The sequence below is a fragment of the Ptychodera flava genome, chromosome 14 (genome assembly GCF_041260155.1).
Source record: "Ptychodera flava strain L36383 chromosome 14, AS_Pfla_20210202, whole genome shotgun sequence".
NCBI classification, from domain to species: domain Eukaryota; kingdom Metazoa; phylum Hemichordata; class Enteropneusta; family Ptychoderidae; genus Ptychodera; species Ptychodera flava.
The window spans coordinates 23,767,336-23,794,236 of NC_091941.1; the positions used below are offsets into that span (position 1 = coordinate 23,767,336).

Consider the following 26,901-nt stretch of genomic DNA (forward strand, 5'->3'; position numbering starts at 1 on the left):
TGTAGCACTTGTGGTTACTGAGTTATGGACAAATATGTATATTTGAGGTCAAAGGTCACCGAGGTCACGTGACATTTTGTCAAAAAAATTGTATTGCTAAGTTATCCCTATATACCAAAAATCAGACCTCTAGCTCTATTGGCTCGCTCAAAATTAGATATGCACATAATTAATGAGGTACAATATGTGGCGTCATAAGGTGTTCCATCATACCATACATGAAGGCTGTAGCACTTGTGGTTACTGAGTTTTGGACAAATATGTATATTTGAGGTCAAAGGTCACCGAGGTCACGTGACATTTTGTCAAAAAAATTGTATTGCTAAGTTATCCCTATATACCAAAAATCAGACCTCTAGCTCTATTGGCTCGCTCAAAATTAGATATGTGCATAATTAATGAGGTACAATATGTGGTGTCATAAGCTGTCCCATCATACCATATATGAAGTATGGTAGCACTTGTGGTTACTGAGTTATGGACAAATATGTATATTTGAGGTCAAAGGTCATTAAGGTCACATGAAATTTTGTCAAAATATCCAAGATATCTGCGTGAACGGATGGACTCAGGGATAGACGAACAGACGGACATGACCCAATCTATAAGCTCACTGGACTTCATCCTAGGGGACTAAAAATTGTGTCACTGCATCCTTTTTGCAATATGAATACGATGAGAAACTAAATTTTTATTTTTCGTGGCCTTATACATGGGAGTCTATGGAGATCTGCCTTATACATGGGAGTCTATGGACGTGTAAACTAAAAATATGCAAATTTCACCACGATTTGCCCAAATTTGGGAAAGGTCACTCCTATGCACTTCCATACCAAGTTTCAAATCAATCGGACTTGTGGTTTCAGAGCAGGAGATTTTTTGACCAAAAATGGGAGAAAATTACAAAAAAATTCATGAAAAATAGCAAGTCCAAGATACTGACCCAAGATGTGCACAATCATTTCATGTCAGCCCAAAGTACTTACATGCTAATTTTTCATGTAATCTGCTCAGTGGTTATTGAGTTTTTTCAATTTTGACTGTTTTTACATTTTTTCACTTAATTTGCATATTTTGGCAATGACAACTTCATTTGAACAAAATCTCATCTACAGCCCATCATCCATATACACACCAAATATCAAGATGAAATGTGCAGCGGTTTTGGAGTTTTTGATGTTGACGGACAGACATACAGACATACAGACACACAGACATACAGACATACATACATACAGACAGTTCCCTAGCCTATAAGAATAGCTTCCATTGCCATATATACCCATGGCTATGGGAGCTAAAAAATCTGAAACACCCTTTGGAAGAGCGTTGTGACAGCTTGCATTCAAGAAAGTTTGAGTCAGATTTTTGGAAAAATTGAGACAAAACATTGGGAAAACAGATTTTTGAAAGGTCATGCAAATTACCTGTCACGTGATATAGTTATGAAATAATGGTAACACTGTTGTTACCAAAAAGTTTCCCTATATCTAGGCTTTTGGAAAATATATAATTTACGGGGGTTCTGAGCTTCTTAACCACTAAAGAATTGTTTGATTATAAAGGTCGATTTCTTGTCTTGGAACTTTAATCAAGTTGTCATTTAATACAAAAGCACCAGCTGACAGCATTGGAGGAATCCGGACTCTACATCAGTTGATGTTCTGTTGTGCACTCAGAACAAAGTTTTTATTCTGATGCATGCGCGTGGTTTTGACACTTTGAACTCTGACCTCCTGGTGACCTACATACAATATTTGAAGAATAATTTTTTTTGCGAGAGTATCATCACTATTGGTATCATAAGCACCATCCCTTAGGCAGGCAACAAATCATGATCATGACCGAGCTATCATTTGTTAGTAATTCTATTACAACAAACAAAAACCTTTTGTGTTCAAACTTACAGATAATATCATAGCTACTCACACTTTAATCACTATTATCTCGTCTAATTCAACTGGAGTTGTGTGCTGACTTGTATATCCGGGGATTGGACACGTATGCATGCTGTTTTCTAGGCTATCACTGCCAGTGCATGACAATTTGTTGTGTGCAGAAAAGATGTGCATTAAACCCGGTATGTTTGCAACTGTCAAGATCACCTCACAAGATGCAGAAACAATGTGCACAAAGCTCAGGTACCTCCTCAGCGGTCAAGATCACCTCCTCAAGAGAGGGCAAGAGTCTCCCAAATCATGATTTATCACCTTGAATGTGCCATGTGACTAAATCTAAGCCAATCATGATAATCGAATGATACGACTGTGAGGTATAACAATATGCTGTGGTTTACACACCCCTAACCCTCCACTTTCACAGGGTTCACAAGGGGAAAGGACACTGAGAAAAAGGGTATATGAATATAGAATATAATTTTGCAAATTATTGATTACAGAATTATTCCATGCGGCAATCAACAAATACCACTTTCTCTATGATTGTAAGTTTTGCACAAACAGTGTAGTTATGTTTAGTTCAGAGATGTCATGATGGTTTCCGAAATCATAAGATCTGCTATGCATAAAACTGGTCACATTGCACATCATACTATATGGCAATTTCTAGATTTCCAGGATTTGGCAAGAGATGTCAGCGATGTCATGTTGATGCAGAGTTTTTTTCCTTATGCGGATTTGAGGTGGGAAATGCAATAGTAATAGGCGGTTTTTATCTTTGTTGCGTTGTAACCAGCTGCACAGACTCCTCTACAAAGCAAATACAGCGTATAATTAGGTGATGTAGTGAACTTATGCTTTAACCGCTCAGCGATGTCGTCAATATACCCCAGCAAAATAGCTCAAGGGTTCTGCAAATACGCCGGGGCGATCGCCTGAATGAACTTTAATTTGCCGAAGTGTGAACATGGAGCAAAAGGTGCAAAACACCTTGAAATCTGTTGTAAGCGAGGCAAAGTCATTAAAATATCATGCCTTTTACTGAACAAATTTATTTTGTCAAATTACTGTGGATGATTTATGAGACTGTGCAGGCAAAAATGGAAGAGCGGTCAACATTTTACAATGATGTGAATCCAAGGTAAAAATGAACAGAGCCATAATAAATACTATGCTTCTCTGTCTGTCTCGTCAGGGAGTTGAAAATATTCCAAGAATACTACTGCAATGCATGCACCGTACCATCAACCCTGCTAAATCTGTGGATTTTTCTTGAATCTAGATTGAAACTGGGATTATAATTAAACATGAAAACAGGCAGATGTGATAGACATGTAACTCACGCAAGGTCGGAACACAGCAAGGTATCCTACGGAAACAGTGAGAGAAGGCAAGCAGAGATCCCTGTGTGTTTCTTGCCTCGGTTTTGAAGGACCTTGTCAAGTGGTTGAATTACGGTAAGGCTTCATAAACTCATCACGTACGTCAAGGAGTTCAGATCAATAAGAGCTGTATCAAACTGATGATCCTTGCCTCAAATGAAGCTAATAAGCTTCTCTCAAAGCAAGACACGGACCTTCAGAATGATTCCTTGTCTCGCTTGTGCCGAGGTTAAGTAACTGCGATCTTGCTCCTTATCGTACCATAAACCTTTCATCTTAATTTCCCTGTACGCTGGTTTAATAACTCTCAAGACAGAAAACGACAGGGATCAACGAAGCCTGAGCAGTCATAAAGTTAACATATATTGTGCTGTGATGACTTCTTTCTTGGAGATAGATTATGTAGTTTCCTATTCAATAATGAATTCATAACAGCGATATCACACTATCTTCACAATTTTACACTAAAAAAATCTTCTATACCCTTTATGGTTTTAAACTTGAGCAATTCTGTGGCCATTTGTAATTTCAAGGGAGTGAATTTTACTATCCTTGGAGTAAAAAAACACATAGAGTAAACAGGGAAAGAGATACCAGCACATTGCGATAAAAACCACTCAATTACTGAACACCTTTCATAAGTTTTTCATCGCCCTGTCGCATTACAGCCCTCCTATTCTAGTATTTGCTATACCAGTATATCTGAGCTAATGATCAAATCACATTACAGTGATCTCCCACAGAGAAGTGCCAAATCACTGGTTCATCTGTCTGGACCTGTCTCCGTCAACACACAAGAATAGCTATTCTCTACCCTTGATTAGGCAGAGAAAGGGGGGAGGGGGGTTGTAAAATCAACAGGTGGGGGCCTTTAAATCCCTAATGTTTAGTGTCGTGCAAGTTACTGGGCTTTGCTGTCAGTCTGCCAAGTCTGTGAGGACAGATGCCGTGATCAACAAACAGTGATAAACAGACAGTGATAAATGGATAGTGATAAACGGAAACGTTTACGAGGCACTTAGGGATGAAATGGACACTCAGCAGTGACTGGAAAACAGCTATTTGTCTTCTTTTCCATCACAAACACTATACGCCATGTCTTATTCTATTTAATTATTTACTATTTATTCACTGTATTTTAGAGAATTTATGAACAAGTGTGGATTTTTCTGAGCTATCATACTTGTAATACGCATCCTATCTACAAAACACTTGATTTATAACTCAACTCAAAATTAGGTGAACACTGTAGGGGGAGAGCCAATATAAAACTTCATGTGCAGTTTTGGCCATCTTCTGCACTACCAAATGGATTCTCAGAAACTTGGATAACAATTTGACCGACAAAAGACAACTTCTGAGCTTCAGCATCTTCAAGTCGATCATACCTCTTTGTCAAAGATTTGACACGTGTCAAGACACTGAGTTGTCAAGCTACTACCACCATTGATACACCTGTGTCTGTCTAGACACCATTGATACACCATTGATACACCATTGATACACCACTGATACACCTTTGATACACCTATGTCTGCCTAGACATTCTGATTCTCAATGCTCATCGCAGCCCAGCAGCCAATCCTCATTTGGGATGATCAACAACTGACTCAAAGGAAACACGTCATCTGATTCATTCACCATCTCATCCCCCCCCCCTCCCCCCCCCCCCCCCCCTACTGCCGAAACTTCACAGCTCCTGCGAGTCCCAACACACTTGTCAGGGTGACTTGAACAGTAATTTTGAGAAAACAACGACAGGTACTCACTTTAGAAAAATATTACTAATTTGTTTTCTGATGAAGGCCCTGAGCCCCAAGAACTTGCCATAGATTCGGTGTAAGATAGTCTTCAAGAAGTCTCTCTCACGTGGGTCTTCACTGTCAAACAGTTCCAACAGCTGTGTCAGGATAAAAGAAAGTCACTCAGGAATTAATACAAACAAAAATGTTTAATTCAAAGCTCGACTCGACACAAGACGCAGGGAAAAAGCTAATTCCCCATGCACAGTTTTGTCATCCTCTGCACAAAAATGGATGACATATCGGAAACAGTAAAACACAGAAATTTCCAAAGATGCTGGATCATGGATAAACAACATTAATTCATGGTGTTTTTAAAAAATAATAGGTTATATTTCATGATTTGTCAAAGCATGAATTCCTAGAGTGTCTGGAATTGTCTAACTTTCACTTCGATGGACGGTACAAATAAGTTGATACTATCATTGTATCATGTGCAAAGGACATGCCTAGAATGAAAACCTGAAATTTGCCTCCTAAATATAGCATCACATCAAAGACGGACTCAAGAGATACCTAAACATGAAACACAAATCCCACAGCAATATAAAGGTCACCTTTCACATTTCAAACACAAAACCACTTGACCTTGGCCAATCAATGTTCATGATAACATACAGGGGGATAAATAGATGCACACAGAAGGACAGTTGGGTCACACATACATATAATTATTTGGGCCCCAGTTAAATACGATACTCTTCTGCATTGCCGCATCTTTTGTATACAAGCTGCCATCTAGATTAGTCAACCTGAGACCGACACACTGTTCTGACGGTGTCTTTGAAATCAGAATAAAATATTCATTGAATGGGCCAAACGTTTTGCTGGTTATCGCAGACAAATCAAACTTTGCACGTTGAAAGTTACTTCCTTGTGTCCAGATAGCGAGTGAAATAAGGCTCTCGCTGGCTTTCATGTATCCATGGCGACCCTTGAAACCATGGTAACATACAGAATTACAGCATTTAGCAATGAGATGCTGGGGAGAGTTTCTTTGGAAACATCATCGACCGGCAGGGCAGCCACAACATACTGTGTCTCAAAACAAAACATTTGGGCATTTAGTTGCAGCTTGCTGGGTCTCAAAAGTAACCATTTTAAAATCAATAAATCTGCATTTAAGGCCTGAGGGGGGTTCTTTTCCTCGAAGTAGCTGGACTCTGCAGTCAAGAGTACTTCTTTGACATTTAAACGGCGCCACGGGACTGTACTGCTTTGCGGTTGTTTTTACAAATGAAATATTCCCCTACAGTCATGGAACTGATAGCAATTCAATGGCTATAGGGCACAATTGCTGTATCTCTTATGATCGTTCTCATTATTTTTGTTCTATAAAACAAATACATTTTCTCAATTTTCTCTACAGAGGATGTTGAAAGAAAGAGCATTAGCCTTGCAAAAGACAATGCATTGTGTTGTTTTACAGGTGAATTCTGATCTGGACTAAAATTTAGCAGTCATCAAGAACACTAGGCATTACACTGATAGAGGCTGTGTTGGTAGTTCAACACTGAGCAATTCAACACAAATTTTGGGAGTATGACAAAAAACTGTCTTATAAACAGAAAACAAATTATTGAATTCCCATTATAACCAGATATGAACTGAAAATGCTCACGTGTTTCATTATATATTGCAGTTGTGTAAAATTGAACCTTTGCCACATGTTTACAACTTCATTGAAAATATTATGATCAACATAATGAACAATAATCACTGCCGATTAGTTCATGAAGTATACAAATATGTAATAAGCTGAAATAAAAATATTAAAGTTCTTTGACTGCTGTCATTGTATCTCCACTTTATATAGCAAGTGTAATTACCATTGGCCAAGTACTTCAAGCCATATATGCCGAGCTGTGAAAGCTCATTAGACATGCAAATTATAAATGAGCTGACATGAAAATGTGAAATGACTTTTGATATTGTTTTAACCTGGTATAATCATCAATGTACATAGCATGTTTTGCCAACTTTGATCAAGTAAATCCCAGTATATATCCCTAATAAGCAAAGTTCATTAAATATGTAAATTAGGAATTGGCTTAAGTAAAAATGCTTAATGATTTTCAATAATGTTGTATCATGGTATATGCAATAAAAGTAGCAAGTTTTGTCAACTTTGGTCAAGTCGATTCAGATATATATCCCTAATTAGGAAAGTTCATTAAATATGCAAATTAGGAATTGGCTGAAGAGAAAATGCTTAATGACTGTCTTTAATGTACATAGCAAGTTTCATCAAGTCAATACAGATAAATATCCCAAATTATGAAAATTCATTTAATATGCAAATTAGGAATTGGCTGAAGTAAAAATATGTCTTTTGACTTTCAATAATGTTATATCACAGTATCTTTGATGTATATAGCAAGTTTCAACAACTACAATCAAGTTAATTCAGATATATATCCCTAATTAGGAAAATTCATTAAATATGCAAATTCTGAATAGGCTGAAGTAAAACTGTTAAATGACTTTCAATAATGTTGTATCATAGTGTCTTTAATGTATATAGCAAGTTTCATAAATTTTGGTCCAGTCAATTCAGATATACACCCCTAATTAGCAAAGTTCATCAAATATGTAAATTAGGAATTAACTGAAGTAAAAATGGTTTATGATTTTCAATAATGTTGTATTATAATATCTCCAATACATGTAGCAAGTTTTGTCAACTTTGGTCAAGTCAATTCAGATATATATCCCTAATTAGCAAAGTTCATTAAATATGCAAATTAGGAAATGTCTGAAGAGAAAATGCTAAATGACTTTCAATAATATTGTATCATAGTATCTTCAATACATGTATCATAGTATCTTCAATACATGTAGCAAGTTTGGTCAATTTTGATCATGTCAAATCAGATATGTATCCCTAATTAGGAAAGTTCATTAAATATGCAAATTAGGAATTACCTGAAGAGAAAATGCTAAATGACTTTCAATAATATTGTATCATAGTATCTTCAATACATGTAGCAAGTTTGGTCAATTTTGATCGTGTCAAATCAGATATATATCCCTAATTAGGAAAGTTCATTAAATATGCAAATTAGCAACTATCTTTCACGTCACCCCTTAATGGTTCCCACTGCTGATATATCTTGGTGTGATCAACATTTGTAGCAAATCTCATCAAATTGTGTGCAGTTGTTTTAATGTATATCTGTTTTCTCTAAAATCATTAATTATGCAAATTAACAAAAAGTATGCAAGCCACGCCCACCAAAACCTTTTCAGTTCTAGCCATTTGAATTCTGAAGATGTCTACCAAATTTGACTGAAATACGTTCAGCCGTTTTTGAGATAATGGGGATACAGACACACGGACACACACACAGACACACACACACACACACACACACAGACAGACATGGCTAAACCATATGCTCACGTGTGTGAACACGTGAGCAAAAAAATTATAGCAGACAGAGTTTTGAATACTTTGCGTGCTTTGGAGGTAGCGGTATCCCATGATTTGGTGACTTTGCAAAAAAAATAGTTTATATCCCTTGGGTGAAAGTACAGATTAAGGCAAGAACCACAATTTGAACATAGTGGGAAATCAAACTAAATTTACTAAGGAAAATGGTTGCCTCTGTTGATAAATAAATGGAAAGAAAAACCATATCTTTTGTACCAGAGGCAGAATTGGAGGTATTGACAAAGGATAATTCTACACTTGCACTTGCCCTGGAAATGGAACAAAGTGATGAAGGAAGCCAGCAAAATGACAAGGAGATGATATGCCCACACTCACCTGAAGTACAAATTTCTGGTCAATGTACTTTTTTGCTATGCTAGGTTGGAATTCAGGTGATTCCAAGAACCGAAGGAAAAATTCATACACAATCTGCAAAATTCAATAGGGAAAGAGACAAAAAGAAATACATATTTGTTATTCAAATTCGGTAGCTTGTGGGTATTATGCCTGAGCCAATACTAAAATTCTTTGTCCTCCCCAATATGGATACTTTGGTCTGTACAAAGTATTTTCTAATGGCTCAATTGAATGACGAGGGAAAAAGGGAGAGAAAGCGTGAAATTTTGCGGATGACTTACTCCAGGTAGAAAGTCACATTTTATCTCAACAACAGAAGACACGCCACGTGTATTGCCATATTTATTACATATAAAGTCCTGGTGATGGATATGAAAAATTCAGTCAAAAATTACACGCGGCATATGAAACCTGATACTCAGCTAAAATTAAAGGCTGACATTTTCTGAAATCCCTGTGAGCTTAATCCTTTCTTAAATTACATGCACCGGGATCATATGTTGTGATATCTTTACTGACACCCAGAGGCTGTGTTTCTGAAAGGAGACATAGCTTGACATTCAGACATACAAGGATTTGCTTTTCTTGCCCCAAAGAGATAGCGATCGACACCGTCCCACTGGTTATACGTGATATACTTGACAATTCTTTCCAAAGCGCATGTATTAAAATCCATATTAAGTCTTCCTTAACGAAAAATGCAAGTTATCACGGAGACAAGGCCTTCTAATATATAACTCTAGAGAAAAGTCTGGATTTTGCTATCTCCTCAGTTTAGTTCATGAGGAGCACAGACAAAGAATACTTGAAAGCAGTGTGTCACATACACTGGTGATGGCTTTATATAGAGTATCATCAGGCGATACTCTTCACCATGGCTATTTATAAACCTTTGCATGCAGGTTGCATAGTAACAATAATGAATGTTTTTCTCCTGAGGTTTTGTGATAAAATGCAATTGCCTCCAATTTTTTTATTGATATTTTTTAATTATCGATTGCGGTGTAATAAAATGGTATGCATGTGGTGTAACCTCTATTTGCATTTATTTATTATTTATCTATTCATTAATTTTTCATTCATTTATTTAAATCCAAAACTTTGTTCATTCATTTATTCATTTATTTATTTATCATTTATTTATTTATAATTTTTCATTCATTTATTTAAATCCACAACAATATTGATGTTCAAGGAATATTTCACAGTCACTGGCTGTAACAAATACAAAGCATGAAATTATAATTTTGTTTCACTTCTGGAACAATGGATGGAGTATTGATGAATGCTTCGCAGCTACTGCAAATGCTGAGGGACTCTAAACAAATGCAGGGAGTCTCAGGTAGAGGGTATTATTTCTGTAAGGTTATGAGAGAAATATCAAACATGACATGAAGGTGCCTGGTTTATAGCAGAGATCAAAGCACTGTAGCCTGTGAGGTAATTGTTTTGTGTAAGCAACGCTGCAATTTATCAGGGGATTGCTTTCGACAGGTGTCAGCAGTTTGTCATATCAGAATTTTGAAAAAGGAGAGTAAATACATATCATGTAGCATAACATGTGCAAGGTCATGATACGTCAAAACGCCCCTTCCCTTCAAGTTTTCAGCGTTACAGTTTGGCCCAAACTAATCATTTTCAATGAGTTTGGACCACTTTGCAGGGAAATTGCAATATACAGATTAAATACTGACGCCAATTTCAGGCTTACCTGTAAATGTGGCCATGAAGCTTCTAACGTAGGGTCATCTTCCTCAGGGTCAAAGTCGGGGTTATCACTTGGGGGCAGTGTCCGAAATATATTACAAGCAATCTGCGTGGAGAGAACAAAACATAAAGGCCATTTATATATTGACATACTTACAAAATAGGAACAGTAAAGAACAGAAAACATACCAAAGGGGTAAGTACAAAGGTATTACAATAAGGAATGACCTCATCATGGTTGGCAGATTTCATTGCTGAAAAGATCTGTAGTGTATCACTATGTCACTTCACAAGATTCTACAATGTAAATGTTAGTTTACACCATACTATCTGATATTATTTCCTGAACCAGGTTCATATTTCTATATAACTGAAAAAATACCGTCAATGACGCTGTACCTTCTCTAATGTGTGGCCAGGTCAGGTAATTGGTTGTTGGCATGGAGTTGTTGGCAAATGGTTGATGATGTAGGGGCATGAGGTGGGATATGGATCCAAAGAACCCAAAAGATGATTAAATACATCAATCAAAAAAATTCTAAGCTACAGTATAAACTGCCTAAAGATAGTTCAATGTGGAAAAAAAGTTAAATAATTCAGAAATAAGAATTAACAGTCCAAAATAGTAATGACGCACTTCCCTACTGACCTGAGTGCATGTGAAATACACAACCTGGCATCTGTAACCAAGTGATCATTTTAAGTCACTTTTAACTGTTTTTAATGGATTTTCCAAAGAGTCATGTGGAAATGATGAAAAACGCTTATCTGGTCTTGTGTTTGTATAACCTCATGGCTGATAATTGTCATAGTATTGAAAATAATTGAAAGTGAAGAAATTACTGTTTTTAATAGGCATATTTTCCTTGAAATACATGACCGTGTAAAGAATATATGCTAAAAGTGTTTAAGAGTAAATTTCTTTTCAAAAAATAATTTGATATGTGACCAAAGGATTTTTATTCTTTGAGTTTACAAATTCAAACATTGCAATTTGTTCAATCATCTTGTGCAGTGCAAAATTTATAAAATGACTGAAAAACAAAAAAATTGGCAGAATTACAGTCTTTGTGATGTAAAATTATGGGTTAGCATTACGATAATTGTTAATCTGTTCGAAGTACTACTATACTATAATTTATAGAAAAAAGTAACATATATTGTCAGCAATGTAGTGTTAATTTTGACTTTACATCAAAATATGCCTTTGCTGGATACCAAATATATAGGGCGAAATATTAAAATCAGCCATGTTCAGCAAAATCCACACAACAGCATTGATCCTTTTCTAATTTGATTTGATTTGCTTATGTTATCCTTGTATGACAGTCAGTACAATATGGAACTTGAACACAACACAGTGAATAAGTATGCTGTAAATGAAATGGTGTGGCTGCATCCACATGCAGCAATAGGAGTGCCTTTGTCTCTCACCCCTCATTTCCAACCTGTCCCATCCTGAAAAATAGTTTTGTCTTATATTTATGATGTTAATAATTTCTGTATTTGTTAAAATGTGCGCATCTCAAAAACTTTTGATCATAAACATTTTCATTGTTTTTTATAGCTGACCAGTCAGTTAACCTGTTTATTTTGAATATTTGCGCATTTTTTCTCAGTATTTGACATTTTCAGAATACCTTCTTATTCAGTTTGTCATTTTCTAAAAGTTTAAATGCTCCATTGTATGGTCAAGCTTTCCACAAGCATCAAATGTGGTACTTCACATATAGGAAGGTCTGCCTCTAGAGGGCGGGCATCATGAACAGTGTTTGTTGGTTAATTCCTCCACATAAACTTCTGATTGTACTGTAAACATTGAACATGGCCGACGTCCGATTTTCCTGTCTAAAACTTTCACTCATTTTCGTTCATATGACTCTGAAACTCCAGGAAACGATTGGGAAGAAAGAGTTATCTTGAAATATTGAGGTACTCGCCAATATTTTGCAAAATTAAATGAGAAAAATGCAAGGAAAATGCCGACAGGCTTACACAATGACCGTTTTCAGACTCAGAGGCATATGATCATCTCTGCAGATCATGCAACAGGCCCATATCACGTGAGGCCATGAGGGGATATCCACGCAACTAAGTACCAAACACTAGTGCTCACAGAGTGAGCAAACACAAAGTGAGTACCCTACCCCTAACTTCAGCTCAGTAGTCTGTAATAGATTGTAGTCAACTAAGAAACCTTGGAGAAGGGCTTAACACTGTGGCTATGCCGCTAAATCCCTTTTGATTTTTGTCACAGCTCAAAATCGTTCTCCCACACCTCAACCTGAGCCATGAACACCCCCACCAGTTTATGATATGACCCATCACAATGGCATGACGTCAACGGATCTTGACAGACGGAAGTCTTGACAGACGGAAGTAGTTGACAGCAGTATACTGGTTTTCAACTTTAATACCTTCTCTGTCTATAAATAGACACGAGAAGGTAATAAAACCAGGTACCAGGTATCCTTAATAGTATGTTGGGTTTTTTTTCATGAGCACGTCTCTGCAATCAAATTCCTGACATCGTTTCTTTCTAATTTTGAAACAGAATTTGTTCGTTTCTTTCTAATTTTGAAACAGAATTTGTTGTTGGTTTCAAAAGCGTTGTTTGAATTCGTCACACCAGACCATTCTTCACGTTGTTTTCTACAAGAACTCGCAACATTTTAGGGGAAATGAGTAGACAGGTTTGGAGCCAGGGCCAGGAAATGGCCAATGAGAGGTTAGACGTCGTCATACTCTTATCAGTGGATCACGATTTCTGAGACTAGGGCTGCAGGTAATGATCTAAGGCGAGAATTTGTGCAGGAAATCCCTGCATTTCAGAGCAGAGTCGTGAGCAAATTTGTGACCAAGTCAAGGTGTAGGGAAAACGATAGTAGCAAATTATGTACAGTACTCTCGCCCAGTAATCAGTCTCATCTTCATGCAGAACACACTCTTTTTTCACAAACAAATTCAGATAAACAGTGCTTTAAAATCACAAAAACCACAGGTTCACACTATACAAGCTTTGGCTGATCTAGTCAAGAAGCACACAGCATAGATTGATGATAGCCACAAAGTGCATTGGGGCAGTGTCCCTGTTTGACCTAACTACAACTAACCGGCTGTGAAGCATAGTCAATTCCAATCATGCCACAGTGCAATATGCCGCTATTAGGGGGCCCTCACACGGGTCTAGAGACATCACCATCCTTAGTTATGGTTCTGGTATGTACTAAACATGACTTCACATATCTGGAAGTGTTACAATTTATCTATTATTTTAGCAAGCAATATACACAGTGTACATGTATCGCAGTTGAGAGCACTCAGGACAGCTAAATTCTCCTGAACATATAACTGCTCTATTTCTCAAACACATCATTTCAAATTTTATCACAGATAGGCAAAACATATTTGTAATAATGTAATATGGAAATTTTAAGAATTTCAAGACTGGGAATATAGCAATAGATGATGGTACAATTTTTTTTCTGAGAACATAAAGCTCCAAAGCCCCATCCAATAACAGAAAGCATTGCTGTACAACACCGTGCCCACACTGAACAACTGTAAAAATCAACATAATCCTAGGGGGTCAAGATGCTTTAAAAAGCTATTGGAGGGCCTCCTAAGGACACTCCATTTACTCATGATGGAGAATGGGCCCACTGTTCAAGTATTTTTAGACTGAAATGATCTGAAAATGCTTTCATAAGCCATCAAAGCTGGTTTGCAAAAAAATACAATTATCTAAGACTTCTTTATGGTCCTAGGCCAAATGTCCGTAACTCTTCCCTGATAAGCTGAAAAGATGGATATGATAATCTTTCAGTTGTCAATAAATATACTATGCATCTTCCTCAGCAAACTAACTGTAATATATGTTTCTGGATAAGCCGTATTGCAAAAATCTCAATGACAACCCTCTCTTTCTTCTCACTGGAATATTGTCTGTGAGAGACAGAAAAGCAAGCAATAAATGATTGATTCGTTTCCAGTATTCTGGTTCTCTGCACAGACAGCATGCTTCACTTCATCCCAGTGGAATTTAAAAATTCACAGAACTCATGGTTAATCTGTTATGACTTCTGAAGAAATATCAGCAAGGACGGTCAGTATTATGCAACAATTTTACAAATATTTGATTTCTTTCCTGACTGGGACTGCCTTTGGATTTTTCAATACAATTGTAGTACTGAATACTGAAGGTTTCCAAAAATATACTCATATTACGCCCATGATTTTAAACAAATGCCAGAAAAAATCCAATGATTTACATGATTAGAGCACTCACTCAGCTGTTCAAGAAGGTGAAATGTCTTCACATTTTCTCATCTTTTCAATTTTTTTTCTTGAGCAGAAACACACTTCTAACAATAATTCCAATACTTTTTCCATTAACTCAAGAACAGATGTGTCCTCTTTCATGTTAAAAACATGTAACTGTTTCAATTACGGCCAAGGGAACTTTCAAACTCTTTTAATTTACTCAAACAAAAATAAAAGATGATAGATGCTGCAGTTATCGAATTTTTGATGTGGACATACATACATACAGACGCCACAGACTTACTGTATCAGCTTTCATTGGTATATGTACCTATATACCAAATGTTAGCTAAAAATACAGGGCAGAATGTTGCATATTCATGTGTGACCCAAAGATGGTTCTAGTAAAGATATCACGTTTTCAAAAAAAGCTGATAATGCCTACATTGCTTGCATCGACTTATTTCACGCTGACCCAATTCACATTGAGAGTGTGGTGTATCTGTGAGCATGTGAGACACAGTCACGCAATCGCTCAGAGATAATGTGACCGCTGTACGACATGCTTAAGCTCCATGGAAACAGATTTGCAGGCATTTTGCTTGATGCAGACTCTCTTGACATTTTCATTGTATGAATAATTCATGCCCCCCTGTGTGTGTGTGTGTCCAACTACCTACTGCATCAATGAAAGTTTAAACTCAGGTAACATGAGAGCGGAAATTTCTTTTTTTCGCAAGCCAAATCACAAAATTAAACACCACATGCCAACAAAATATTAAAAGGAAGTTCACAAACACAAAGAATTCAATCTTAGTGCGTGTTATTATTCATACCTGACATCAAATCCTAGTCCACATACAAAAACACTGAGATTCAAAGACCACGTTGATGCTTCCCAAATTCAGCACACCTAGGCAGGCATACACATGAAAGCTATCCATGTCCTCAACACATGAAATGCTGACCTTTTTAGATGTGATCAGGGATAAGGCAAGGAGCAGCAGGGGTAAACATAATGCATTTTAAGATCAAAGTTTTAGGTGGAACTTAATTGTTTTCTGAAAAGTGTGGTGGGCGACTGGTTCACTGATTGAGAAACGTGCATTGAATCAGGCATAATTGGGATTGATGTTTCCAGGGCCCACTTTATCCACTTCCGGGACACTCTAACAACACCTACCATAAGTAACTGCACCCTATCCCCTACACCAGAAGCAGATTCAGATTTCCTGTTCCACCGACTGAAACTTCAATGTCCCTACCCACCTACAGGAGAGCAGGGACAGTGAAAACCAAACAGTTCTCATTTAAGGACACTGGATATCACTGACTATTAATTATGCATTGACTTATCTAGTCGAGTGAACACACATTCTCCTACTCTCAGCATGCAGTAAATTGCAATCTGCAACTGAAACAATGGAACAGAATACTAACACAAAGACGTTCACAGAAGCCATCCTGACACATATTTCAAAGTTCAGTTTATAATTTTCCAATTGATTTTAATCATAGAGATTATATTTTGAAAGGTTAATACATGATATAATATGTTTTAGAATCACTCCTTGATATCAAATCCAGCTATGCTAAATCCAATATTGCATTATGGGATAGAAAAGTGGCTTTTAAATGGAACTTCTAAGTTATCTCAGAAAATATCAAATGCATTTTTCCTCAACACTGAGTGGAATGCATGTTCATTAACTTGGAGTGACTAGACTTATTAGACCCTGGTATATATGTACATGAGATATAACTCAGCTAAAAAGCTTTTAAAACTCTGACGTGCACAGAGTAATCAGGCAAATGTTGCAATGTCATAGCTAATATTCATCCAATGGCATCTTTCAACATCAAAAAAAACCTTACAGGTATACAAACCATTTGAAGACTTGGCGCAGCAAGCGTTTGTGTGAATAAATTTTTCAGGTTAGGTTGTGCTCTGGTTCGTGGATAGTGTTACATTCCATGTTTTCAAAACAGTGATCAGCTGTAAAGGGGTTTCTAAAGTTAGCCAGCACAGGTTGAATGAGAAGTTAGGAGGGTAATTTTACGTGAGAAATCAGCACTAGATTAGGATCACTGAGTCTAGAAGTGATTGATCGCACGCTGACAGATTGTTTTGGCCCCTTGTTTATATTGACTTCTAAAAGAAATCAGAAACCGGCTGAAGTGAGCGATGAAGTAAAGTGAGCCAGTACCGAACAAAGAGCAGTAATGGCAAGGTTGGGGTGTCATTTTATGATGGCAGGGGCCTCGCTTCACCTGCTGCTTGCAAGGCACAGCTTTGTGTTGGTTTGGTTTAGGAAAGTCCTGACCCTTGAACTTTCACAAAGTGATGAAAAAAATGGTTACATTATGAGCAGCAAGGTTGCTGTGATTTTTTTCCCTGTTTTTAATAGAAGGCTACCGTCTCACAATTTGAACATTTTTCATAGCGCAAGCAATCTTTTGAATCGATAAACAACATTTTAAGTAATATTTTGATCATATAAATATATTTGACAAAATATGCATAGCCTGCCACTCATCTGAGGACAAATTGAAGTCCAACTCACTCCTTCAATTCTGTTTTCATTGTTTGTTCAATGTTCATTCAATTTGAGAGGCATTGTACATAGAATTACTCCCCTTACCTGGGTACCCAAACACCACCTCGTGACCTGCAGGCCTGCCTGCATGTATAAAATGGGAGGTAGGGGGAGGGGCCTGAACACATCAATGACAACACACATCAGTGTTCTCCCCAAGCAATTAAAGCATAGAGGCCACTATTCCACTATTCTTTAATTTTGGTAAAACAATAGAAATTCACTGACATATTTCATTATATTGTTACACAAATATCAGAAATTCCTGGGGAGAAGTCTGCACATGCCTGTTAGGGTCATGTATGAATGATGATGTGTACACAGGGGCCTGTGTTTATAAAGAAACACAGACAATGAATATATCCACACTGTATCAGGAAAAGTCATTCTTCCATGATTCCAAATCAAATCTAGCTGAATCAACAGTAGTAAAAATTGAGGACTGTTTTCAGTGCCATTCATAAAGTGGATTCATAAAATGGAACAGGGAAATGTTTTTCTGTTCATAAAGCTTTTGTAAAGAGCTCTCATCATCCAATGGATTAAAGGGGAAGTTCACCAAGGATGATTTTTACATATGTGGTAGCTCTGTGGTCATTTACCCCAGAAAAGCTATTTTCACCATTTATAACTCGCCCGATTTTCTAAGAAAATGATAAAAATAGTACAGAAAATGCCCATGTAATTTGAATCATGGGAAAAAAGCCCCAAGCTTGGAGCTTGCATCATGTGATATGGAAGGGACCATCTTCGGATGGGTATGGCCCCAACACTGTCCACTCACAGTAATGCAGTAGTAAACAGCAACACAAAATCTGACAGTGGACAGTTTATCATATGTGATTCACCGTTTATGCAAGGATACTCAGTATAAACAAAAGTTATGTAAATACGCACAGCCTGGTTTAAGCATGGGTGAGTGGACAATGCCATACCCATGGGAAATGGTGCCTTCCATATCACATGATGCAAGCTCCAAGCTTGGCGCTTTTTTCCCATGATTCAAATTACATGGGCAACTTCCTGTACTATTTCTATCGGTTTTTGTAAAAATCGTGCAAGTTATAAATGGCGAAAATAGCTTTTCCGGGGTAAGTGACCACAAGCTAGCACATATGTAAAAATCATCCTTGGTGAACTTCCCTTTAATGTCCATCTCGGCAAGTTTCCAAATTGAAAAGCATATGATGCAGAAGTAACAAGTCATCGTTGATGACACAGTCCCCACTTGTTAATAATGGGTACTTTGATTACATGTCCTCAGAGAGGATAGAGTCCTCTTCATTAATTAGGTCTGTGATAAAAATACTTTGATACAGATGGCGCTCAATGGCCAAGAATGAGTTCCATGGTGATGAAAACATAAAACCAATGTAGGCCACCATCCTAAAGTTCATAAAATGAGTCAACTAGGAATTAATCAACAGGATGTTGCAAAACATTTTTGCATACAATTCTAACACTTAACAGATTATCACTGGTACCATATTTCATAAAGTTTGATGCAGTATTTACAACACTATGAGATCAACATCTGTATCAAGTTTCATCACATTTGACGTTGTATTAATTTGTGGCTATATCACCCTAATTAGGAAAGTTCATTACTTATGCAATTACAAATTAATTAAAATGACACTGATAAATGTCTTTTTCAATGTTAAAGCAATGTGAGCTTAACATCGGTTAACATCTGTATAAAGTTTCATGAATTTGATGCAGTACATATTTCTTGACATATCAGCCTACTAACGAAACTTCAATAATTGATATGTTACTGCTACATGACGTGAAACAAATTGACAAGCATATGTATGAAATAGGTCAATGTCAACTTTGAATGATACTGGTGGAAATATGTCTGAGTTATGGCTCTGTACATGAAAACATCGTAATAAAATGGCTGCCTAGCAACCATATTGGATCGTATCACATAAAAAAATCGATGTACATATGTATGACATAGGTCAATGTCCTTGTACCAACTTTGAATAAAATCAGTTGAGATATGCCTGAGTTATGCCTCTGTATATGAAAAAATCGTAACAAAATGACCACACAGCAGCCATATTGGATCGTATCACAAAACAAATTGACATGCATATCTATGACATTGGTCAATGTCCTTGTACCAACTTTGAATAAAATCGGTTGAGATATGCCTGAGTTATGCCTCTGTATATGAAAAAATTGTAATAAAATGGCCGCCTAGCGGCCATATTGGATTGTATCACAAAACAAATCGACGTGCATATCTATGAAATTGGTCAATGTCCTTGTAGCAATGTTGAATAAAATCGGTTGAAACATGTCTGAGTTGTGGCTCTGTACATGAAAAAATCATAATAAAATGGCCGCCTGGCGGCCATATTGGATCGTATCACAAAGAAAATTGACGTGCATATCTATGACATTGGTCAATGTTTTTGTACCAACTTTGAATAAAATCACTTGAAACATGTCTGAGTTATGGCTCTGTACATGAAAAAATCGTAATAAAATGGCCGCCTGGCGGCCATATTGGATCGTATCACAAAGAAAATTGACGTGCATATCTATGACATTGGTCAATGTCCTTGTACCAACTTTGAATAAAATGGTTGAACATGTCTGAGTTATGGCTCTGTACATGAAAAAATCGTAATAAAATGGCCGCCTGGCGGCCATATTGGATCGTATCCCAAAACAAATCGACGTGCATCTGTATGACATATGAAGTAATCCTTGTACCAAGTTTGAATGAAATCGCTTCTTGCATCTCTGAGATATCTGTGTGAACGGACGGACGCACGCACACACACACGCACGCACGCACGCACGCACGCACGCACGGACATGACCAAACCTATAAGTCCCCCCGGACGGTGTCCGTGGGGACTAATAAACATGTACACAGAATGGGTAATATTACCATAGAATTGTCAATTTGTACACATTTTCTTAGACAAAGGAGGAATACCTTTATGATTTTTTTTTTCCAAAATTCGGAAAAGCAATCCTCGATGCCACTTTTCTTGTTTGATTATCCGATAGAAAGCTCAAGTCAAGGTTGTAAGTCTCTTGAATTTGAATTGAAGCCTTTGAAAACCAATGCTCCCTGTCCTTGCTTTGATTGGGAGAAGATTAAAAACCGACTGATGCTACACCGGGGCTTCCTAGTTGGAAACAAGCCATGTTGGCGACTCTGCCTCCGTTGAAAGCAGAAGTCAGGTTTTTATAGCAGCACACAGTCACTTCAATAGAATGTACTAATCTCTAGCCTGGGCTCAATTTCTGGACAGATTTTCATACTCCAAATTCCTCCATTGTCAGACGTGAATGTTACAGGTTGTCAGATATGGCTGCTAATGCGCTATTGCTACAGGAGGAATACACCACACACAAGGCAAAACTCCAACATGTAAATATGGGGCATGTTCACCAATCTAGTATGGCTCTTGTTTATCCATTTCAAACTCAAAACAACCCATTGTCTTTTGGGTTGATTCAGTCCGAAATAACCCCTAGCAGTACAGGCGCTATACGTTCCTTATATCTTTTTTTATTTTTATTCGCATGATTAGTATTATTTGCATAAAAAATTCATCAAATCAAACTTGTCGGTAAGCAATCATATTTGTATACAAAACAGAGGTAAAGTATGACTCACTTTCTCCTGTTCTGTAATTTTGTGATTGAGAATTCAAACAAAGAAAACATTAGATGGTACAAAACAAATTGTTGTCCTAGTGTGTGCAGACACGTTCCCTGGCATATAAATATTTTAAGCACTCTTATCAGGAACATGCATGTAATATTAATTCGGCACCTTTGGTAATCAAAGTGAGACTTGAGTGGACACCGTGGGTCATCAGTATGTATTAGGGAGATGGTGCAGTGGCAAAGAATGTGAAATTTTCAGAAGAGTTACTTTCAGAATGTGCTTAGGAATACAATTCAGAATAACATTCAGACACTCACTATGTGAGATAATATTCTGTATATTCCAGAAGAGTCCTTTCAGAATGTGCTTTGGAATACAATTCAGAATAATATTCAGACACTCACTATGTGAGATAATATTCTGTATAGAAGTAACAAGTCATTGACATTGACATAGTCCCCACTTGTAATAGGAGTATTAGTCTTGATGGGGCAGGGAAATGAGGTCATTAAGAAGTATCACTGGAGTGTATATGTTCAGATCTATGGACACATAGGTTTGATGTCATTGTTCCCATTTTGAAACAAGAGGCATGTCTAAGTTATGGTTCTAAATCGGGAAAAAGATCAGACCTCTAGCTGTATTGGCCAGCCAAGAAATACATATGTGCAGTAATAAATGAGGTACAAGATGTGACATCTTAAGGTCTACTATCCTATCAAAATGAAGCGTAAAGAACTTGTGGTTACTGAGTTATGCATATATATGCATATTCAAGGTCAAAGGTCATCAAGGTCACGTGACATTTTGAAAAAAAAACCCATTGTATTGCTAATTAATCCATATATGCCAAAATTCAGACCTCTAGCTCTATTGGCTTGCCCACAATTATATATGGGCATAATTAACGAGGTAAAGCATGTGTTGTCATAAGGTCTCCATCCTACTAAATATAAAGGACATAGCACTTGTGGTTACTTATTTATTGACATAATCGTGTATTTTACGTAAAAGGTTATCGAGGTCACATGACATTTTGTCAAAAAATTTCTATCCTATAGTCTGTCCCTATATACAAAAAATCATACATTTACCTCTATTGGCTTGCTCAAAATTAGATATGCACATAATTAATGAGGTACAATATGTGGCGTCATAAGGTGTCCCATCATACCAAATATGAAGGGTGTAGCACTTGTGGTTCCTGAGTTATGGACAAATATGTATATTTGAGGTCAAAGGTCATTGAGGTCACGTGACATTTTGTCAAAGAAATTGTATTGCTAAGTTATCCCTACATACCAAAAATCAGACCTCTTGCTCTATTGGCCCGCTCAAAATTAGATATGTGCATAATTAATGAGGTACAAAATTTGCGTCATAAGGTGTCCCATCATACCAAATATGAAGGGTGTAGCACTTGTGGTTACTGAGTTTTGGACAAATATGTATATTTGAGGTCAAAGGTCACCGAGGTCACGTGACATTTTGTCAAAATAATTGTATTGCTAAGTTATCCCTATATACCAAAAATCAGACCTCTAGCTCTATTGGCTCGCTCAAAATTAGATATGTGCATAATTAATGAGGTACAAAATTTGCGCCATAAGGTGTCCCATCATACCAAATATGAAGGGTGTAGCACTTGTGGTTACTGAGTTATGGACAAATATGTATATTTGAGGTCAAAGGTCACCAAGGTCACATGACATTTTGTCAAAAAAATTGTATTGCTAAGTTATCCATATATACCAAAAATCAGACCTCTAGCTCTATTGGCTTGCTCAAAATTAGATATGCACATAATTAATGAGGTACAATATGTGGCATCATAGGGTGTCCCATCATACCATATATGAAACGTTTAGCACTTGTGGTTACCGAGTTATGGACAAATATGTATATTTGAGGTCAAAGGTAACGTGACATTTTGTCAAAGCGTCTGAGATATCTGCGTGAACGGATGGACTCACATGGATGGACTGACGGACTGACATGACCCAATCTATGAGCCCCCTGGACTTTATCTGTGGGGACTAAAAACTGTGTCACTGCATCCTTTTTGCAATATGAATACGATGAGAAACTAAATTTTTATTTTTCTTGGCCTTATACATGGAAGTCTATGGACTGCCTTATACATGGGAATTATACATGGGAGTCTATGGACTGCCTTATACATGGGAGTCTATGGACTGCCTTATACATGGGAGTCTATGGACTGCCTTATACATGGGAGTCTATGGACTGCCTTATACATGGGAGTCTATGGATTGCCTTATACATGGGAGTCTATGGATTGCCTTATACATGGGAGTCTATGGACTGCCTTATACATGGGAGTCTATGGACTGCCTTAAACATGGGAGTCTATGGATTGCCTTATACATGGGAGTCTATGGATTGCCTTATACATGGGAGTCTATGGATTGCCTTATACATGGGAGTCTATGGATTGCCTTATACAGGGGAGTCTATGCAGGCGAAAACTAAAAAGTCCTCTAACACGGCCAAATTTGATCACATTGTGAAACAAATCAACGTGCATCTGTATGAGGTAGAGTACTATCCTTTTACCAAGTTTGAACGAAATCGCTCCAGGCGTCTCTGAGATATCTGCGTGAACGAAAAAAGTCATAAAATATGCAAATGAGCAATTAATTAATAAGCCACACCCACCAAAATCTAATCAGATCTAAGTCTCATCATGATAATACCAAATACCAAATTGCATGACATTGGACCTAAGGGTTCTTAAGTTATGAGTGGAACAAAATCTGTCTACGGACGGACGGACGGACGGACAGACGGACAGACGGACGGACGGACGGACAGACGGACACACACACAGACATTGTGGCGACATAGGACACCTTTGGTGCTTCGCACCACGGTGTCCAAAAATTGTTAGGCAATAAATCATTGTTGAAAAGCACAGTTTTTCTTAAAAAGATAAATATGCCTTGACCCGACGGCAATATCTGTGTAATGAAATATGTTGGTAATAGAGAGGTATCGACCGATTTCAACTACATCATGAGAAATGTGATTTCAGGTACTGAGCGGTTTGCAATTTTTCATTCTAGTGCCCCATGCACAGGTATAAATTGGTCAAGCTTTGCACGGGCTGTAAAGTGGCAATAAATGAGCAGCATGGGCAGATATGAAGCTTAACTCAAACCATATCAATGAGAGGACATTCAGGCAGCAATCTGGAAAAACATTACTTTCAAACAACGATGCCAAGGTGCCAATGATCGGTTCTCAAAACGAGTGCTTTAAGCTCGTGATTTATGCATAGTACATGCAAATGCTAAATTTTTAAATATCAGGCACAAGCACCTTGAACAGCAATGGCTGCCCTACCCCTATACTTCATGTGGCGAATTGATCTCTGTGAGATACCACAGCTCCCCAGGTGCTGCGCTAGGGTTTTGAAATTCAAGTTGATAAAGGTCACCTTCGGCATATTGGGCACTTAAATTTACATGTTCACTTTCCATGCTAATTCCGAATCTAGCAAATCTTGCCCCGCAATGACGTCAATCCAGCTTCGCAACGGCTTCAGCAAATTTGCTGAGAGTGCACTCAGAAAAAAGATGAAATAAAGAGAGCTGTTGCCCTTTGACCTTTCTGTGAGGTGTGCAACTCTTACTGCGTACAAGTGATTATGAGCTGCCAGAAATATGATGCTTGCTAGGCTCTGCAGCCAATATAAACGCTGATACTGCCCCTGAATGTAACAATTAGTCGGTCATCATAGGTCTTGTTAGCATGTGCCACAGGTTGGGAAGACACCACTCAGCATCATTTATCATTGTCTGTCGCTGTTTCATTTTCTTATCAATACTCTCACTATTGTGGGCAGCGTCTGTGGCAATTTTTTTTGTGTGTCACGCAGCATCCATGGAGCCTTGTGTCGGTTATGGAGCCGTGTATCAGTTTCCAGTCAGATCTAAAAGCGGCATGTGTATCCCTTACAGACCTCATCCAGATAATGATCCAACTAATGTCAGTCGTTCTGCCCATGTGCAACAGAAAATGGGTGCACTCACAGCATGCTGACAATTCCCTCAAAATATTTTTGTCATTCTTTACCTGCGACTGCCCAATGTCAAACTATTTCAACATACCAAGTTCAACAATGCTGTCCTTGAAATGAAACCTGAACGAGTTCAATGGTATTTTGAAAGAAAATATTCCTGCCTTCCATTTTTTTTTATTTCACTTTCCCTATAATTCAGTTTGCAGAACCATAGTATTCAATGTCACCTTCTATTCATGTCTTCCTGTAAAGCCTTGTCACCGCAGAGGCTAACTGCGGGCAAAAAGGGCATACAGAGTCCACTGTCTGATGAGATGTCATACTACATCTATGCAATATCTATGTTCACCGTGAAACGGTGGAAGGTCCCAATTTTCTTAGACAAATATCTTATCAAACATGACGTGAGAGTACAACAGAACACATCTGACAAGTTTTGCCTCATGTGAATGCCAGTTTATGAAGAACGACAGTAAAATTAGAATTCAAGTATTTCCAAAATGAAATTACGATCACTGAATAGCAGCCAGAAAATGATAATTTGAATAAATGAATAAATCAGATGCACTGGTAAGAGAGAGGGAAAAATTCAAGCTTATTGAGAATGTGAGGCCACCGTTCTGTGGTGAGGCGGCTTGATGAAATGTTGTGTTTGGGATTGTTACCGACAGCCGTAATGGCACAGGAAAGAGGTTTAATTGACTGATTCTACCTTTGTATACTGTAGACCTCTTTGTGATTTAGCTGTCACTAGTTATATGTCAAGCTACTGACCATTCCAGTTAACCTGTATCATTTTTCAATCTGAAGCCTCGTTCAGCTTAGCCGGTTTTTGCCTGTGAATTCACCATTTTGAAGTCATCTTTTAAATACAGACTGGAGAATGCTAACAGTAGAGAATAGTAAATTTTTTTGAAGCATGCAAAATATCAGGCCTGATGATGAGTTTCAACAAATTACTACTGACCTTCAACAATTTTGCATTGGTCGCGTGATTTTTTTTTTTGATGACAATTTCTGTGCCAACCCGAAATGTGCATAATGACACGTTTCCCCGCTTTCGCTCTTTAAACACTGTGTGTGCACTTGTCAAACTCTGATGAGTGGGAAAAAAATGCTCAATTATCCATGAAGCACGGTCAGATCCCATCAAATTATTCAATGAGTTTTCACGCAAATTCTAAAATGCTTTGGCATATTTGACCTTGCAAAAACAATTCGCAAGGTCAAAGTTCAGGCATATTCTGGATTTGCGCCTAAAAAGCTGATGATGTCATTTCACGATGAGGATTAGAAACATATCAGCCTTACAAAATCAGGCAATACTTGAAATAATGAGGAGTAAATTTTCATGGAATTATTAATTTTCACTCAGTTTAATGCACTGTATCTAACAGCAACCGCATAACCAACGGGAAGCATGATGCAAAAATTTACATAATATCACTCCCCCTGGCTCAGAAAGCCTTTATGAAACCGAACCCTGCCGAAGGAAAAGGGCAACAAATGCTAATTTGACAGAGTGATGGCACGGAAAATCTTGAGTAGGACATCAAAATAACTGGAAGATGTATAGACGACTACATGTGTACACAGCACAGAAAAGAAAAACTTGCACTTGTAATTACACCCCACAGCGCAATGGTTTATTCACAAAATATACATAACTACTGCAAAGCACCTTGTTTATCCCGAACCTTTCAACCACATTTTGAAAATTTCATTTTCACAGCTTACACATGGAAATGTACTATTTTCACATCTCCCCTGAACT

The 26,901-nt window shown here is 37.5% G+C and overlaps 1 protein-coding gene across 1 annotated transcript in view; it reads right to left on the bottom strand.

Moving 5' to 3' along the window:
- LOC139149841 (serine/threonine-protein phosphatase 2A 56 kDa regulatory subunit epsilon isoform-like) overlaps positions 1-26,901 on the bottom strand; it is a 76,517-nt gene that overhangs the window by 13,696 nt on the left and 35,920 nt on the right. Inside the window, exons 3-5 of the mRNA XM_070721842.1 lie at positions 10,584-10,685; positions 8,852-8,944; positions 5,050-5,180 (exon numbers count right to left, since the gene is read on the bottom strand). Coding sequence (XP_070577943.1) covers positions 5,050-5,180; positions 8,852-8,944; positions 10,584-10,685 — 326 coding nt within the window. The remainder of the gene's footprint in view (positions 1-5,049; positions 5,181-8,851; positions 8,945-10,583; positions 10,686-26,901) is intronic.